Source organism: Vanellus vanellus, assembly GCF_965231255.1.
Source record: "Vanellus vanellus genome assembly, chromosome: 12".
Classification (NCBI taxonomy): domain Eukaryota; kingdom Metazoa; phylum Chordata; class Aves; order Charadriiformes; family Charadriidae; genus Vanellus; species Vanellus vanellus.
Window position 1 is genome coordinate 15,080,366 of NC_138917.1, and position 16,356 is coordinate 15,096,721.

Consider the following 16,356-nt stretch of genomic DNA (forward strand, 5'->3'; position numbering starts at 1 on the left):
CAAACTATTTTTTTTTTGTTGTTCCTTGTTTGGCAGTGCTGCATAACTTCTATCCCAAAGGAAAGATGTCAATAAAAAGAAAAGTGTGGTTAGCTAGTGGATAATCAATTTTAGAGAAAGAAAAAGATATAAACTTTTAACTCCTTTCTTGTCCTTTTTTTTTTTTAAAAAAAAAAGAGAATATTTCAAGTAATTACTGTGCTAATAAGTAAACTGTTAAATTAATTGGTATATTGTGTTTTTCCCCGACTTTCCCAGTTCTTAAAACTTCAGCCTTTTCAAGCTTCTGTATATGGAAGTGTAGATGTTTATAAGAGTTCTTTTTCTGTTCTGTTTTTTGTTTTGTGTGTGTGTTTAGTTTGTTTGTTTGTTTGTTTTTTTTCAAATTTGTGTATTGTGCCCAATTGGAAGAAACATGGTAGCTGCATCTAAACGCTTGTTAGCTGAAGACAGTATCAACAACTCCCTCTCCCTTATAGGGAAGGGCTTTATGGAAAGATGAACCTTTCAGTTCTTCTTTCCATTGATTTCTATCTTGCTACGGTTGGAGGCTTTCTTCCTGTAGTGTTGATCTATGGCCTTGTGCTATGTTCTGTCACTTTTGTTTACCCTTACAGCCTTTTTTCAACTCTAAATCTTTTGTCATGTCAGCCTGATTGATTCTGCTTTTTTCTTTTTCAATCTTTTGCTATACGTCTTCAGATTTGTTAACTTTTAAAGATAACAAGGTAGACATCTATACTTTCCTGTTATTCCGCTGTCTTCCTTTTCTATTGTCTCATTTATTGTCTTTTTTTGACTAAAAATATTTCAAATTGATTGCAATCTACTTGGAAAGCAGAGCTCCTACCTAAAGGAATGGGAAGTTAGGGAGAAAGATGAAACTTGATTCTGAAGGAGGAGCTTCAAAACGAGGAGTGTCATTTAAGGATAGCACATGGGGTGTCACTGAAGTCAATAAATCACTGTTGCAGTTTATATAGAAGTGAAGCAGAGACAGATAAAGGCGCGTTGGTCAGAGACACTATAGTGCTTTGGAGACAAAGGCATAATTTAAATGTTTAGTTTTATGAATAAAGTTGAGAGAACTCCACTAGGCTTTGTTTTACTGGATGCTTTTAATTTGTTTTACCAGATCACCTAAGAGAGCGTAAAAGGTGTTTGGTTTATTAGCTAGACTTCTGTAGTATTTCTAGTTCCTATACTGTCATGTCACCACTTTGTAAGCAGTGCAAAGTCCTTTCCCTACTTTGAATGCTTGTATTTGACAGTAGAACTGTCATAAATCTGGTAGCATTATATATTACATTTTAAAACTCTAGCACTGTTGGGATCTAGCTCATTTAATGTTTTACTTTTTGATGCCCTGTTACCTGAACATCTAGAATTTTGGAATTTTGCAGTGTGCAAAAGTTTAGCATTTATGTGTATGTTACTGTTTTAGCTCTGTATTGTAGTTGAATGCACGTGTGAAGTTGGCCTACCTATAGTTGTGTTCTCTAAAACGGTATTTGAAAACTCTGCCCTCTGTCACAATTCAAATTTCATATAAACCTGTCGACTGGACTTAGAGTTCTTTTAGCCTATCATGAGCTTTTCTTTAAAAAAAAAAAAAATCATCAAAAGTGTATGTGTGCATTGAGAGAGAATGCTGCTTATCTTTTTTTTTTTTTTTAAATACTCACAAGGAAAGACTAAGACTAAATTTTTTTTTTATAAATTGGCCTTGTGTTTGTGTGTGTATTTTTATATGTACTGTATAATTTTCATAATCAGTAATAAATTACATTTTAGTACATAATTTGATTCTAAAATTACCATAGATATCATTATATTTCTATACATCATATTGATTATATACATATGTTATTATTATTAGTGATTTTAGTAGATATGAGTAGTGCTTAATGGCTTTAAACATGAACTTGCCAACTTCAGAGCTTGCTGGTAGTATTTCTGGGTCTTGTTTTCTTCATGATGGATACTAGTCATGGAGCATGAGAAATAAAATATGTTTCACTATATGGTTGACATCAGAAAATCCTCCTTTTCTGAATCCAGATTGATGAGTTCTTTTACTAGTCAGAAATCAGTCTTAAAGTTTAATGCTTGAGAGCTGTGTTGAAAAATTGTGCTGAAGTAAATCCTCTGTTAATACACTATTAGCAAGACCTTGAAATACATAGCGCCAGATGTCTAGTAGCAAGGTGAGAGCAGAAGTGCTTTTTTCAGATGGTCTCTAACATTTGAAGACAAATAAAAATGCTGAAAAGTATTTTTCAAAAAATAAAAACCCAAAACAACCCACCACTAAACAACCCTGAATTTCCTGCTTCATCATTTTATTAACATAAAGGTTAAGCACAAAATTCAAATAAAGAAAAGCTCATAGCTCTGAAAGCTGTCAAACATGCTAAATTTTGGTCTGTGCTTGAATTATGATACCTCTTGGTTTTTTCTTGTTTTGTTTTCTCCTCAGCTCTGTGGGACTGGCAAAAGCAGCTTTAGAAGCAATTAATGGTTTCAATCTCTTTGGAAATCAGGTAATAAAAATGTTTGGTTTCTCTCCTTTTTTATTTTAGCAGCAATGATTTACATTGTGGATCAGAGGATATTTAGGATACTTAGAATTATCTAGCAAAGTTTGTTAGATTCCAGATTTTAAAAAAGTTAGTTTGCAAACTGATTGCTCCTGTTTCAGATACAGAATTCGTCTGAGAAAAACATTAGTGCCCTTACTATCAGCAATTACTTTTTTCCTTAAAAAAAAAAAAAATAATCAGAAATTATTGCAGCTTATTCTAAAAAAGGATTTGGTTGCCAAAAAGGGTTTTCTTTCAGAATTGTAACTGTTGATCATAATACAGTATACCTCTACCTACAAGCATTACCTGCCTTCTGTCTTGTTCCTTCATGTGGCTTGTGATCAAGACTTTAAACAAGCTACTTGTACATAATCCCACTGTTCAATTTGGTTTTAATTTCAGCATGTTGCATAGTGGTAAAATCTTTTCTCATCCTTTTGCGTGGCTTGGACCAATGAAGAAAGCAGGCCTTTTCTTAGATTTTTATTTCTGACTTGTATTCCCCTTCTAAGTGCTTTTTTTTTTTTTTTTCGGTGTTATACCTAAGTAGTCTATAGCTAAAATAAAAGAATACTCTTCCAAATTAATGACCTAGAAAATTTACAAATGGAAGAGATACGTCATTGTCAAGCTATTGGTGTTTATTACGAAATGGAAATAAAGGGTAGGAGTGCAGCTAAAAAGAAAGCTGGATAGCATCAAGTGTGCGAAGAGATAGTTACAAAACTTGCTGGTGAGTGTTGTCTGTAAATTGTGTGGAAGGGAGGATAGGCTGGTCTCTGAGTGATGAGCTCAGGACACTAAGTAATGCCTTCCATATAGCACAGTTTTCTTGGAATCTCATTCTTTTTGACTTGTAACTGATAGACCTTGCTCACACGCCCGAATATCTGTATTTCATACAAGGTAAACCTTAAGTGATGAAACATGCTTTACTCCTTAGGGTCGAGCAACACTTGAAACTTATTTTAAAAAATGACACTGGTTTACCCAAATAGGTTATTTTCATACTTATTTTTTTCTGCAGTTATGCAGTATATGATCCTTTTGAGTTTTAATAATTTTATAATTGTTGTGACCTTGACTTGAATACTGTTTTTGGTTTTTTTGAGAAAAGTTTCTGTATATTCTTGCTGGCTTCAAGATAGGATTCTTTTTCTCCTCTTTATTTAATATCTGTGCTCGCCTGTTTGTTTTATAAGCCAAATGGAGCTGACTTTGATTGTGGTACTTATCTGTGTCAAATATTCAACTTTAAGAGACTTGGTTAAATGCACTGGTTTGCCATAAAGAAAATAGTACAAAGGAGAGACGATACAGATGGTAAAATAGTAAATGGTGAATAAGGGGAATTCTCAGGTGCTCTTCGTATGAGCTAGTGAGTATAAGCTAGGTCAACTGTAAAAGTGTGACTGGGAGACAGTCCAAATTACATTCAAAGTTCCTTTCTGTACTGCTTGATTTATTCAAACATTCTTAGTTATTTGTGTCTCCATTCTTCTGTTGGTAAAATGGAAGATATGGATTGCAACAGTCATAGAAAATAATTATTAGCACTATTAGACAAAAAGTTCTTCCTTATAGTTTATTCACATAAAAACAATGTTAAACTAAAACTTCTTAGAGCTGCTCAGATGCCTGTGATGAAAAATATGTTACAATTTGTTTTAAAGCATATAGTTTTAAAGTCACAAATAGTGAGCAATTGACGTAGAAGTACAATCTATTAAGCAATCTTATCCATTGATGAAAAGCTGTACCACTTACTATTATTAGACCCTTCTTTGTCTTATGACATAAAACAGGAGATACTGGGTTTTGGAGGAGTTTTATTTGGTTTTGTTTGTTTGTGTGTTTTTTGCATCTGTATATTTGTACTAGTACTGTAGTACAGTAGACTTGTTCTTTTTAGAATCCACTCCTTAGAAATACTGATGGCTGTTTGCTGATGAGTGGAGAAGTATGAAAGTGCCCTTTATAAATACACAGATACACCGTTTCAGAAAGACTTAGCCATTTGGGCTACTTTTAGTTTACGTACATTTTAAAAGCTGCTGTTATGGGTTAAGAACTAGGAGCTAGTAAGGACCTTAAATAATGATCAGACGCTATACACACATTGTCAGTATTTCAGACAAAAACCATTTATCTACAGTCTTTATCTTCCCGACAGTCTCAAGCACCAATAAATGTGTCAGCAGTTTTGGGATTTTTTTTTTTTTACTCAATTCTGAAATGGATGTATAAATTGCTGAAGCAAAACAAGTTTAAATGCTTTGAGAGTTTATTTCCAAGATATTTAGCACAAAGAGAAACCATTTTGACCTTCAGTCTGCAGCAGAGTTTGCCTTTGTGCTTAGCTCCAGCTGTGTTCCGATAGCTTTGAGAAATCCTGCTGAGCCCCTCAAGAGGAACTTGTTTGCACCTGCAACTACACTAGTGCAACCTGCATAAATCATTGCTGGGCACAACAGCCTGCTCAGCCTTTCCATGCAGATTTTTCCATTCACGCTGTGGATGCTGGAAGAGACTAATAAATACAAATCTCTAGTGTTGTAGCTGTGCTCTCACACATGCACGTGTGTTACGTATCTTTCAGCGTATCATGATAGGGCAGTTTCCCTGTGCATTCATGGATGCATCCAGAGAAGACAAAGTAAAGGTCACTTATTGTTGATAGTCACATTAAATTGTCCCTTCCCTCCCTCCCCAAATTCTGGAAAACTCTTAAAAAGAATGTATTTCTGTAAGAAATCATTCTAGTTTTTGTTCTGTAACAAAGCACTGCTTAACTGATGTTCAAATAATTTCAATGCCTCCTTTGCTATACTTTCTAATTTCTACTTTTCTAGAAGAATTTCTACTTTCTTTGCTATACTTTTCAATAAAGAACATTTATCAGTTGAAAAACTAATTGGCTTTTCGTTTAATCTGAATTTTACATGCTTTAATGTTAAAAACCATGATTGAACTCCTTTTTAATGCTGTTCATTTTCATCTCCATCATACCAGAAGTGTTTCATAAAAGGAGGGATTTATAAGCATAAATATACAGTCTAAATATAAGTCTGTAAGCATAAAAATACAGTCAAGCTGTAATCCTAACGTTCCCTCAGTAATAAGATTTATTCGCACATTGAAAAGTGAATTTTTAATATAACAGATAAGTTATTTAGTTCCTCATTATTTTCCTTTATAGCCTATGCTAAATTTCTTAAATTTATTCCCAATGTATTGTATGTCTCTGAAACAATAGCTTTAAATCTATATGAAGTAGTTAATATGTATGACATTGGCATAAGAATTCTGTTATAATCCTTAACTGTGCATTGATTGTAGCCAGATCCTGAAATCACTGTATTGTCCTTCTGCTGAAGTTTGTATGGAAGACCTGTAAAAGTGGGCCTGATATTTATTTCTTTATTTATTACATTTAGGATGCAGTGTGAACTGATCACATTTCAGTTTATGTTTTTACTGAATCACTTTAGAATCATCACTACTAAAAGTACTGTAACTTATTTTATCTTATTGTGGGCTTGATATGGTTATCCCAAGCCTCTGGTTTCAGAGTATCACAGAGTATAATTAGCTTAGAATTTGTATCATTAATGTAAGAATTCCATTTTAGCTACAATACCTTTTAGAGAAAAATACATATAATCCAAAAACCTACATAAGATCATATGCATTTACTAGTAATGAGAGTTAATTCATTAAGTGCATAGTGCATGCACGTATGCACTAAAATGGGACTGTTGGCGACAAGATGAACATCGTTTCAAGTCTGACCTAGTCATACTATAATCAGTTGTTTGTAATGAGCTACGTGCCCTATATTAGTTTGTAGAAAAAAATGTATGTTAAAAAAACCATCAAGCCCTTGTAAGTTGTCTTTACTACAGAACTTTACAATCTTCAGAGAAATGAAAAATAGTTCATTTGTAAAACAAGATGCTTGTGGCTTTATGAAATGCAAATTAGTCTGCTTTTGAATCCCCAAAGAATCCTTTACTGATGCACAGATTTTGAAACTGCACGTTCACACGTATTGACAGATTGTGTTCATAGTTTGTAGATGAATTTAGAGATTTGTGAATAATCAGAATCTGGATTAAGAAGAAAGTAGGAGAATAACAAATCATCAAAGCAAATGGGATTATTTATGTACATACTTATCTCAGCACTATTCAGTATATCTTGCTAGAATGATTAAGAGAACAGAGAGATTATTTTCTGTGAGGACAGTGGAGAAATATGTTTTGTTTAGCCTAGCAAAAGGAAAAGCTGAGTATTTGTATGATAGCTATGTATAATTAGAGTGGGGGTAAAACGTAAGTAAGAAAAAACCTCCGTTGTTTGGAAAGCAGAATGAATGGTTGCTAGTACTGGCACAAAAAGAACGGTGGTTAGCTAGTTATGTAGAAACTTAGTTGGAAATTAAAGGTTTTAATAATTAGAGAGGGTGGGTTCTGGAACTGTCTTCCGAAGAGAATAGTGTACCAAAGAAACTGACTGATTTTTAGGAGAAATTTGATGAATTTATGAAAATTTATGGTATGGTATTTATGACAGTAATGGAGTGAGTTCAGTGTTGAATGTGTCTTCCAATGAGATAGTGATATTGAGATTCATTGACAGTGACAACATACATGTAGATGTCCGTTCATTAACAAACTGCATTGAGTTTCCAAGCCATAGCCTATTGATAATACTTTTAAATGCTGTTGATTCTATTTAAACAGTATCTCAGCTATGGGATTTTTATTATTTTTTTTTAGTGTTTCAGGAAATATCAAAGAGCTGACAGAGAGATATAGTATAAAATTACAGAATTTTACTAGGAAAAGGGTTTTGCTAAGGAGTAGATGTTGATAACGATGACCTTACAATAGCTGAAAAGCAGGACATTTTTATTTCCTATGGAAGCCCTTTTCCAGTGCAGTAACCTCAGGTGAATATTCAATTATTTGTGTTTTAACCGACTTGCAATGAAATATCCTACATCACTATTTGGAACACTTCCTGCAGTCACAGGGAGGGACAACTACTTTTCTGTTTGTCCTTAATATAGTCCTTTTTTTTTTTTCAAGAATTAATGAAAGAGTTTATAGCTTGAATGGATCATATAAATCATAATCACTAGTAGATGAAACCATGTAATTTTGGCTATATTTAAATACATTTGAAAATTCAAAATGTTTTCAACTTGATGTTGTGGTACATTTTCAGATTAAAATTACCAGCTACCAGACTGTTACAACATAACCTAAATAAAACAAAGAACCAGTTAGTTTCACCAGGATATAGTAAGCTTTCTTCCTTTCCCCTTAAATAAATGTCATGTTCTGTTTACAGGGCTGTTCTTGGTCTGTTATATTTGTGGATTTTGATGCTCATAACCGTAACAGACAGACTCTCTGTTCACTGCTACCTCGAGAGTCAAGGTCTCATGTAAGTAATTAAATGAAATTCACCTCAACAGGGTGTGAAGAAAATAAATGGATATTAATATAATTTTAAGTTCTATTGATGGCCATTATGTTCTGCTTAATAAAGATAGGAATTTGCTGGGAAGGTACTAAATTTTTTGCTTCTTAAATGTCACTGTGATTTAGTTGTTTTTCTGAAGTGGAATTATGATGGCATTCTTTATTTTCTGAATATTTAGGTTAAAATGGTACCCTGCTGGTAGGTTTCTAAACAATTTAAAAATAAAATTTAAGGTAATAATCATCTGCAGTAACTTAAGCCGGGTTTGCAGTCTTGGTGATTGTTTTTCTTTTGGCCTACTTTCCACTATACACTCAGTGCCTGCATTTTTGACACACTTTAGCTTTAATTCATTCTTTTGTCTAGAAAAGAAGCCTTTAACGTTGACTTTTCATAAATTGCTGAATATGGAGGATTTATCGTTATTTTAAGCTACTGTTACAAATACGTCCTCAGTGAGTAAATCCAAGTGACATAAGTATAGATGAACTTAAAAAAATCTATTTCAGTACTAGCATCAAAGGTAAATTTTGGCTTTGAAAATCAGTAATTTAAAATGAGTGATAATAGAGTTCTGCTGCTTTTTTGTGCATTCTGGGATATAATAGCATTTTTAGTCATGAAACAGACTATTAATCTTCAACATTAATAGTTAACTCATTGTGTAGAATTATAGCAGAGTTGTAATACTGGATAATTAAAATAAAAGGCACTGTCAGCTACTTTTTTATAGCCTAGAGGTCTTTTAGAACTCTTTTGCTGTTTATTATTTGTTGGAGACTTGTAATATTCCACCAGAAGGTGGTTTTGTAAATTACTTATGCTACAGAAGTGATCCTCATGTCCTTTTTTTTTCCTTTTTTGTATTCACATCAACGATATTAGAATTTAAAAATAGTTTTTTGTGTTTCTGTAAGCTCACGTGTAGTGGTGATGCGCTATTTAGTAATTTTTCTTGTGTTTTTAATTTTTTTATAGTAGCATATGGTTCTTGAGAAATGCTACTCATATTTTTTCCTGAAATTATTCCCTTATCACCTTAATTGCAAATCAGATAGTCTTGTTTCTTACAGCACTTGAAGAATATTCCTGAAAAAGCTTTTCAGAAATGGTGATTTAATCATAGTTACTTCTCAGCATTGCGCCTTTATAAAATGTTTGTGATTCTTTTTGAGCGTAGGGTACCCAAACGTTTGTTTGTGTTTCTTCCAGGAATAACCTGGAGGATGTTTTTTTGTTTCTAAAGCCACAAAGTTCTAGAATGTATTCACTTACCCCTGCAGATTATCAACTGTAAAGTATGTCAGATTTTGAGTTCTCTTTGAGTTCTCTTTTAATGAGTTCTCTTTTAAATCATATATGTGAATATTGGGTTTGCAGTTTATCCTTATACATATTTAGAAGTCTTATTTTGCACACTATTTTAATATATTAGTACTATGATTTTGATAAAGATAAGATTACATTCCAAATGTGTGTTTCAATTAGTAAGTTAAACAGTCTTTGTTTGTGCATCAAATAATTGTCAGAGATCTGATTAAATTTGTAATGTGCTGTTCCTTTCACTCCTATAGAATACTGATGCAGCTCTTTTGCCCTGTCTCAGTTATCCTGCATTTGCTTTGGATGATGAGGTTTTGTTCAGTCAAACACTAGATAAAATTATTAGAAAACTGAAAGGAAAATACGGGTTTAAAAGATTTCTGAGAGATGGGTACAGAACAGCACTGGAGGACAAAACACGACGTTACTATAAACCAGCAGAAATTAAGGTAAAGGAATACCTGGCCTATATAAGAACAAATTTTGGTTTTCTGAAATGTTTAGGCAGTAATTGAGAAAAAAAAAAAAAAACAACAAACAACAACAACAAAAAACCAACAAAACAACACCAAAACCCAAAACAGAGTCTGCCCCCCAAAAAAAAACCAAAAGGAAAGAAACCAAAAGCAGACACCCCACCCCTGGTATTTGCAATTCGAATTTCACAATGATTCCTGATTGCTTCAAGTGAAGGAGATGCATTTTGTAATTTGGCATGTGCAGTTTTGAGAGACTGCTAAGTCAGCAAGTTAGTCATTGATTTGTTTTGTAATGAATGTGCTTCCATTTACATATAGGGTACAGTTGATTTCACATAACAAATAAGGAAGTTATTTATCATTTTATTTAATTTCACAGCTGACTACAGTCTGAGCGTATGGAAAACAATTTTGCTTTTGACCACAGTGTTTATCAGTAAAGGTTATCTAAATGAAAATTTACTCTTTTTTTACTCCTCGATGGTTTCTCTGTGGAAAATAAAACATAGATTATATAAATATTCTGCTTGAGAATGAGACGTAGCATATGTAAAAGCACAGTTAAAGTCCCCATAGAATTAAGAAGCTGTAAACTAAATGAAAAACTGATCTACTAAAATGTTTTTGCATTCATGTTTGTCTTTTGTTGCTTCAAAATTATTCAATAGGATATTCAAATACATTTTCTTAAATCAAAATGATGAAATGTCTGATTAATTTTTCTTCTTTTCAGCTTTTTGATGGCATTGAGTGTGAATTCCCTCTGTTTTTTATTTTCATGATAATTGATGGTACGTACAGCTTTACATTCCTGTTCTTTAAAGGCATTAGATGAGACCTTAGAGGAAGGATAGGAAATTATTTTCCTGTCCTGCCAAAATAAACCATAATGCAGTGACACTAAATATCTCATTTAGAGTTCTGCCTCATGGGTTAAAAACCCCCAAGCACCCAATCCCCCACATTTCAGCATTTTTAATGGGAACTGGTTTTAGAATATAACTCAATATGGGTTTTTTAAAAGCTTTTATCTGTGACATTCAGTCCTGCATTGCCTTTTAAACCTTAAAAACTTTCAGTGTATCAGAACTTCACAGCAGCACATGAGAGAAAAGGAAGTAGAAGAGAGAACACATTGACAAACTGAATGTTGCAGCAGGTCTTTTCAAGTTGGATCTTCTGTGGCAATTGAAACAGAATTCAGAAGAGAAGAAAGCAAACCAGAAAAGGCCTAGTTTCTCTTTGAAATGCCTGTGGTTCCTGGCCGTGTTTTTCCATGTAGCTGGTTAGTCTGATTTTAAAAAACAAAACAAAACACCCCAACCAAAAAAAAAACCCACCCCAAACCGCAACCAAAAACCCAACAAAACAAAAGATACCACTACCTAGACCTTGTCTTGAGGATAAAAGACATACCAAAACAGTTCACGGGATGATTTCAGGGTGGAAGCTAAAACTCACATCGAACAAAAGTCTGAATAAGAAAATGAGTAAGAGTTACAGCCAGGAAAAAGACTTGTAAATGGATGAAAATCTGGCCATCTGTTTTTTTCCCTTTAGAGTGTGGAATAGTTTAATAGTTTTGAAATAAAGATGGTGAGGTGCATAGAAATCGGCTATCTGCTTAGATTCCTCTGTGGCCACTCACAGATTAAAGTATTTTGTTTGAAGCTGTAATAAGGTTTCACAATTGATTTTTCTAAAGGAATGCTTGATGTTTTTCAAAGAGTGCTGCCCAAAACTGAGAAGAAAGGCACTGTCATTTAATGCTGCCTACTTGCAGTTTTGGAAGAACAGGAAAGATAATCATCCTTAACTGAAGTCAGCGGAATAATAAAGCAAGCATTTTACTCTTCTTGTCTTCCAAAGAAAAAGTACAAAATAGATATTGTGCACATACTGTCCTTGTCTTTTTTCCTGTACCATGATTTCATCAAATAGAACAATTCTGTTAGTAGATTTTGTGCACATATCTCCAAATCCACAAGCTTCCATAATGCAAAATTTGAAGTGTATACCGAGCGACTGCACAAAGACAATGAAGTGGGAGGAGTAGTAGATTACAGTTGCATGTCTTTATAATAAAAACACTGAAAAAAGCCTCAAGCTGCTACATTGTGCACACTGGTTCAGCTGAGAGCCTGTTTGCCCATCCAACACACTTGCAGAGTACAAAGGAAAGCCTTTCCAGCAAAGTGTATTAAGCTGCTGAGTATCTAGGCAACTCCTGATAGCTGGATTTTGTTACCTCTGTAACAGTGGCACAGTGCTCCATTCAGTAAGGGGGGGATAGAGTCCTGTAAATCACAGAATGGTTTGGGTTGGAAGGGATCTCCAGAGATCATCCTGTTCCAACCCCCGTGCCATGCCAGAGACATCATAGTCCAGAATCCCTCAATTTTGCGGACATCAGCAAAATTTCATTCATTGCTTCCTTTTTGAAAGATTAGCAGAACGTATTCAAGTAACTATATATTTATTATATAGTTACTTATATTTTCTCTTATAAGACAAACTAATTAGCTCATCAACTTTTCTGTTTTGTCAATGACAGCTTTTTAGGAATTTTAAGATACGTTAAGTTAAAATGGTTCTGGCGAGTAGATACTACTGAATTTTCTAATAGTTTTAAGAATACTGTTTTATTCCTCACGGATGATGATCCTTATTACCCAACTGTTATCTTCACTAGATGATTCTTAATATAAAAGCAATTGTATTTTCACATAAATACATCTTTTTATTCTCTACAGCGTCTGCCAATAAGACTATATTACAAGTAGTCAGAATATCATATTGCTCTTATGTCATGACTGTGCTCAAGTGTTTTGAAATAGTTCAGAGTGTCACTTAAGCATACCCTTTTTTTTGTGTGCAAACTTGCGTTGCATTTGTTTCTCTTGGCAAGTGATTTCATTTCGTGTATATATACTTGGGAATATTTATATATACTTGGGAATATTTGAACCTGTAAAGAACAACACTTGTCAAGCTTTGGTTTTGGATAGAGCTTTGGAGAGCCACGGAAAGAAAATAATCTCGATACAGTAGTCAGACTCCAGCTTTCTACTGCACTCTGGCTTTTCAGTAGAATAATTTGTTGGATATTCTTAAAATAACATAAAATATAAGTTTTTGTGACTTTTTAAAATATACGTATATTACCTAACAAAAAACATATTTAAACTTGTTCTAATAAGGATGTTCTGGTGTATTTGGTCTCAGTGGATGAGTTTGTGGTTTTCTTTTGTCTTATTTTTGGCTTTCAGAATTCACCTTTCTTAAGAATACAAAAAGGCTGCTTTAGTACTAATTTCCTTTTAGGATTTTTCTGAAAAGGAAATTGATTAGGACTCTCTGGGTAGTAGATATGGAACTATAGCTGTAGGAAAGGATTGAACTAAATAAATCAATATGACTATTTTTTTGGATAAGACATATTTGAGTAGCATTTTTGAAAGCTTTTTCACATTTCTAGTTCAATGTGAGGGATTGTGGTAATTTTCTAGGATAAGGTAAGGTGGGAAACATTACAGCTATTTTTCATATATGGAAGAATATGGTAACTGAAAAGGAAGACTGTGGACAAAAATAAGTGAAAGATTTACAATGAAAAATTTTCATCTAACTTGTTGCACTTTTAAAAAATGTTCCATTTTAAAAAGTCAGTGTGACTTGTCAAGTTCATCCTTGATGAACAGAAATGCTTTTGGTATTTTTGATACATCTTTTCATGTAAGAACTTCTGATGAACTGAACGCTGGTCATATTCATCAGATTCATTTTGGGATGACTAAGTTCTGCTAGAAAAACACTTAAGGTACTGGTACTCCCAAACTTACCAATTTCTCCCCTAAAGCAGCATCATAAGGAGTTGACTGTTCTGCTTAATATCTCGAGGTGTGTCAGCAGTTCTGAACCTCTATAATATGAAGATATAACCTATATAACTTATCAATGTAAACATTCCATCTAAAAATCTTTGGAGGGGAATTTTTCAATTTACTATTCCAAATTTCCTTTTGTATTTATTTGTTGGGGTTTCTAGGCAACTCGCTTCTAGATCAGTTTGTAACTCTGTCCTAAAGATTTAGAACCCGCTTGTTTGTCTCCACGCTGGTACACAATCTCTGCTTCTTCATTCTGCTGAAATTAAGGAAGCTGTTTACAGCTAGCTGGGCTGGTTGTCTGTGTCCAGTTCCTCAGCCTCTCTAAGTTCACAGCTTTACTGTCCCGTGTAGCTTGCCATCGCTTTCAGTTTAAGCTAATAAGAGAGTGGCTGATTCGTGATCCCTGTGAGATTTAGCTGTAGCAGTAAGTGAGGATCTACAGTTTAGTCTTTTACTTTTCATGAACTATTTAGTGTGTAGGCACTACCCTGCTGAAAAATAAACGTTAGATTTTTTTTCTTCTTTTATGAACATTAAGCTCACAGAAAAGTTATTTCTTCCATTAAATCAATTACTGTTTGGTTACTTTTAGGGGTTTTTAGAGGAAATCCTGCACAAGTAAAGGAATATCAGGATCTTCTGGATCCTTTGCTTCAACATACATCTGAAGGTATTGTCTGATACTCATTCATCTAAAACGCTGTAGCTTTTTATTGGTCTGAAGGTATTAAAATATTGACATCCCTATTAATGGATATTGCAGTCAGAGCAAAGGAGAAGTAATAATATCACTATGTTTCCTGATGGCAAAATATTAAACCAATCTCTTTCATGTAGATACCATTACTTTTATCATCACACTTTACGATGCTATATCTGCAAAAATGCTACTCATATAAATGTAAGATTTACACTGTACCCAGTCATTCTTCCCCTCCTTCGCTTCCTTATTTACAGAGTTCACTTTGACTTTGCAGGAACATGTTAACTACCAACACTCAGTCTGTTTCCAATGTTCCACCTGGATACAGTCAAGAATTACTTGTGTCATTTACTGTCTTGTGAAGTTTCACAAGATTTTAAAAAATAATTTGGTATATGCATATGAAATTGTTTTTAGCATAGAGCAGTGAAAGTGGCAACATGTAAATTTTAATATAAATGTTCTCTTACTTGAATTGTGCACTCCACAATTTTGGTGGAACTGCAGACAAGACTATTGATGGCCTACAGGCACATCCATCCAAAATTCAGTTTAAAAAAAAAAAAAAAAAGACCATAAGTTTGAGTAGGAGGAAAAAAAAATGGCCTGAGAACAGAACAAGCTTCAGTATACTGACAGTCCAATTTTAAAATTCAGCATCTTTAGTCACCTGTTCCCTGTTCTTGACATCTGTGGTACAGTTACACAAGTAGATGCAGAATATTTTATTCTGACTTGTTCTTTAAACTTAGAATACTTGTTGAAGTGAACTAGTTTCTGTAAGAAATATGAATGATTCCTTACCAAATTTTCATTAGATTTCAAATTTTCTGACCTTGCTGATCATTGCTTTTTTCTCATTATTAATGAGGATGTGAAATTCCATGGGCACTAAATTAATCTTGTGGTTCCTCTTGCTGAATGTCATCATGAATGTCTCACCTTAAAATCTCTGGGTGTGTTTTGATACCTCACTCATTTGAATATTCTCTCTGTCGTAACTCCCACTTTTCAATTTTTCTCAGCTTCCTGCCAGCAATTTTTTTTTTCTAAGCAAACAGTCAGACACTGCAGCTTTGTTCTGTTTATCACCTGTTTTTTATCCAAACAAATTCAAAATTAAAGTAATACTAAGGTGAAATTTAATTTTGCAGAAAGCATACTAATTTGCTTTTGTATTGCATATAATTAGGTCAGTCACTTGTAATTAGGCTTCTAAATTCCTGACTCTTGTCCACTTAAAAAGTGTTGAAAAAAAGGTTGTTCATCTACAATGATCAGTAATACCTGTGGCATAATTCTAGATACAAGATATGCTATATTCCAATGAAGAAGTTATGCCATTTTGTTTCAAAATGAAAATACTGTTTTTAACTTGGTTTTATTTACTTGCAAAAAAAATATAATTTTCATTTAATTAAATGATTAACTACTTTTGGCTTAGAAAAAGTTGTCTGCTATTGACCTGGTGTTAAATGCAGGGAAAAACACTCCAAGTGTTTCACTCTGCTGCAGCTTTCATTTCTTTTGGTTACGGTTTGTTGTCTGCACTGCATTTTGCTTTAGGTGAAAAATACTATTTTTTTTTTATTTTTGCGCACTAAGTTGCTACACAGACAATGTGTGTGTTCTGGGAAGAAAGTCTGTGGAAATGTGTGGTGAAAACAAAGGTTTTAGTTTAATATTGCCCTGGGTTTCCTACCTTGATTGTGGTTTTGAGAGATAACAATGAATGACAAGTCTTCCTGTTCAATTAAATTGTTGCTAGGGTATCGGGTATCATTTCTCCTGTTTTGAATCCACTTCAGCTTTATTAGGGGACTACAATGAAATAATAAGGGAAGTGGAATTTATTTACTTACTGCACTTATTTTAAAACTCTG

The 16,356-nt window shown here is 33.6% G+C and overlaps 1 protein-coding gene across 5 annotated transcripts in view; it reads left to right on the forward strand.

The window, feature by feature from the left end:
* Positions 1–16,356, forward strand: part of PHKB (phosphorylase kinase regulatory subunit beta) — an 86,047-nt gene that overhangs the window by 28,026 nt on the left and 41,665 nt on the right. For all 5 annotated transcript variants that reach the window (XM_082489181.1, XM_082489182.1, XM_082489180.1 and 2 more), the window contains exons 8-12: positions 2,480–2,543; positions 7,944–8,039; positions 9,653–9,850; positions 10,614–10,671; positions 14,363–14,440. In XM_082489181.1, the coding sequence (XP_082345307.1) occupies positions 2,480–2,543; positions 7,944–8,039; positions 9,653–9,850; positions 10,614–10,671; positions 14,363–14,440 (494 nt within the window). The remainder of the gene's footprint in view (positions 1–2,479; positions 2,544–7,943; positions 8,040–9,652; positions 9,851–10,613; positions 10,672–14,362; positions 14,441–16,356) is intronic.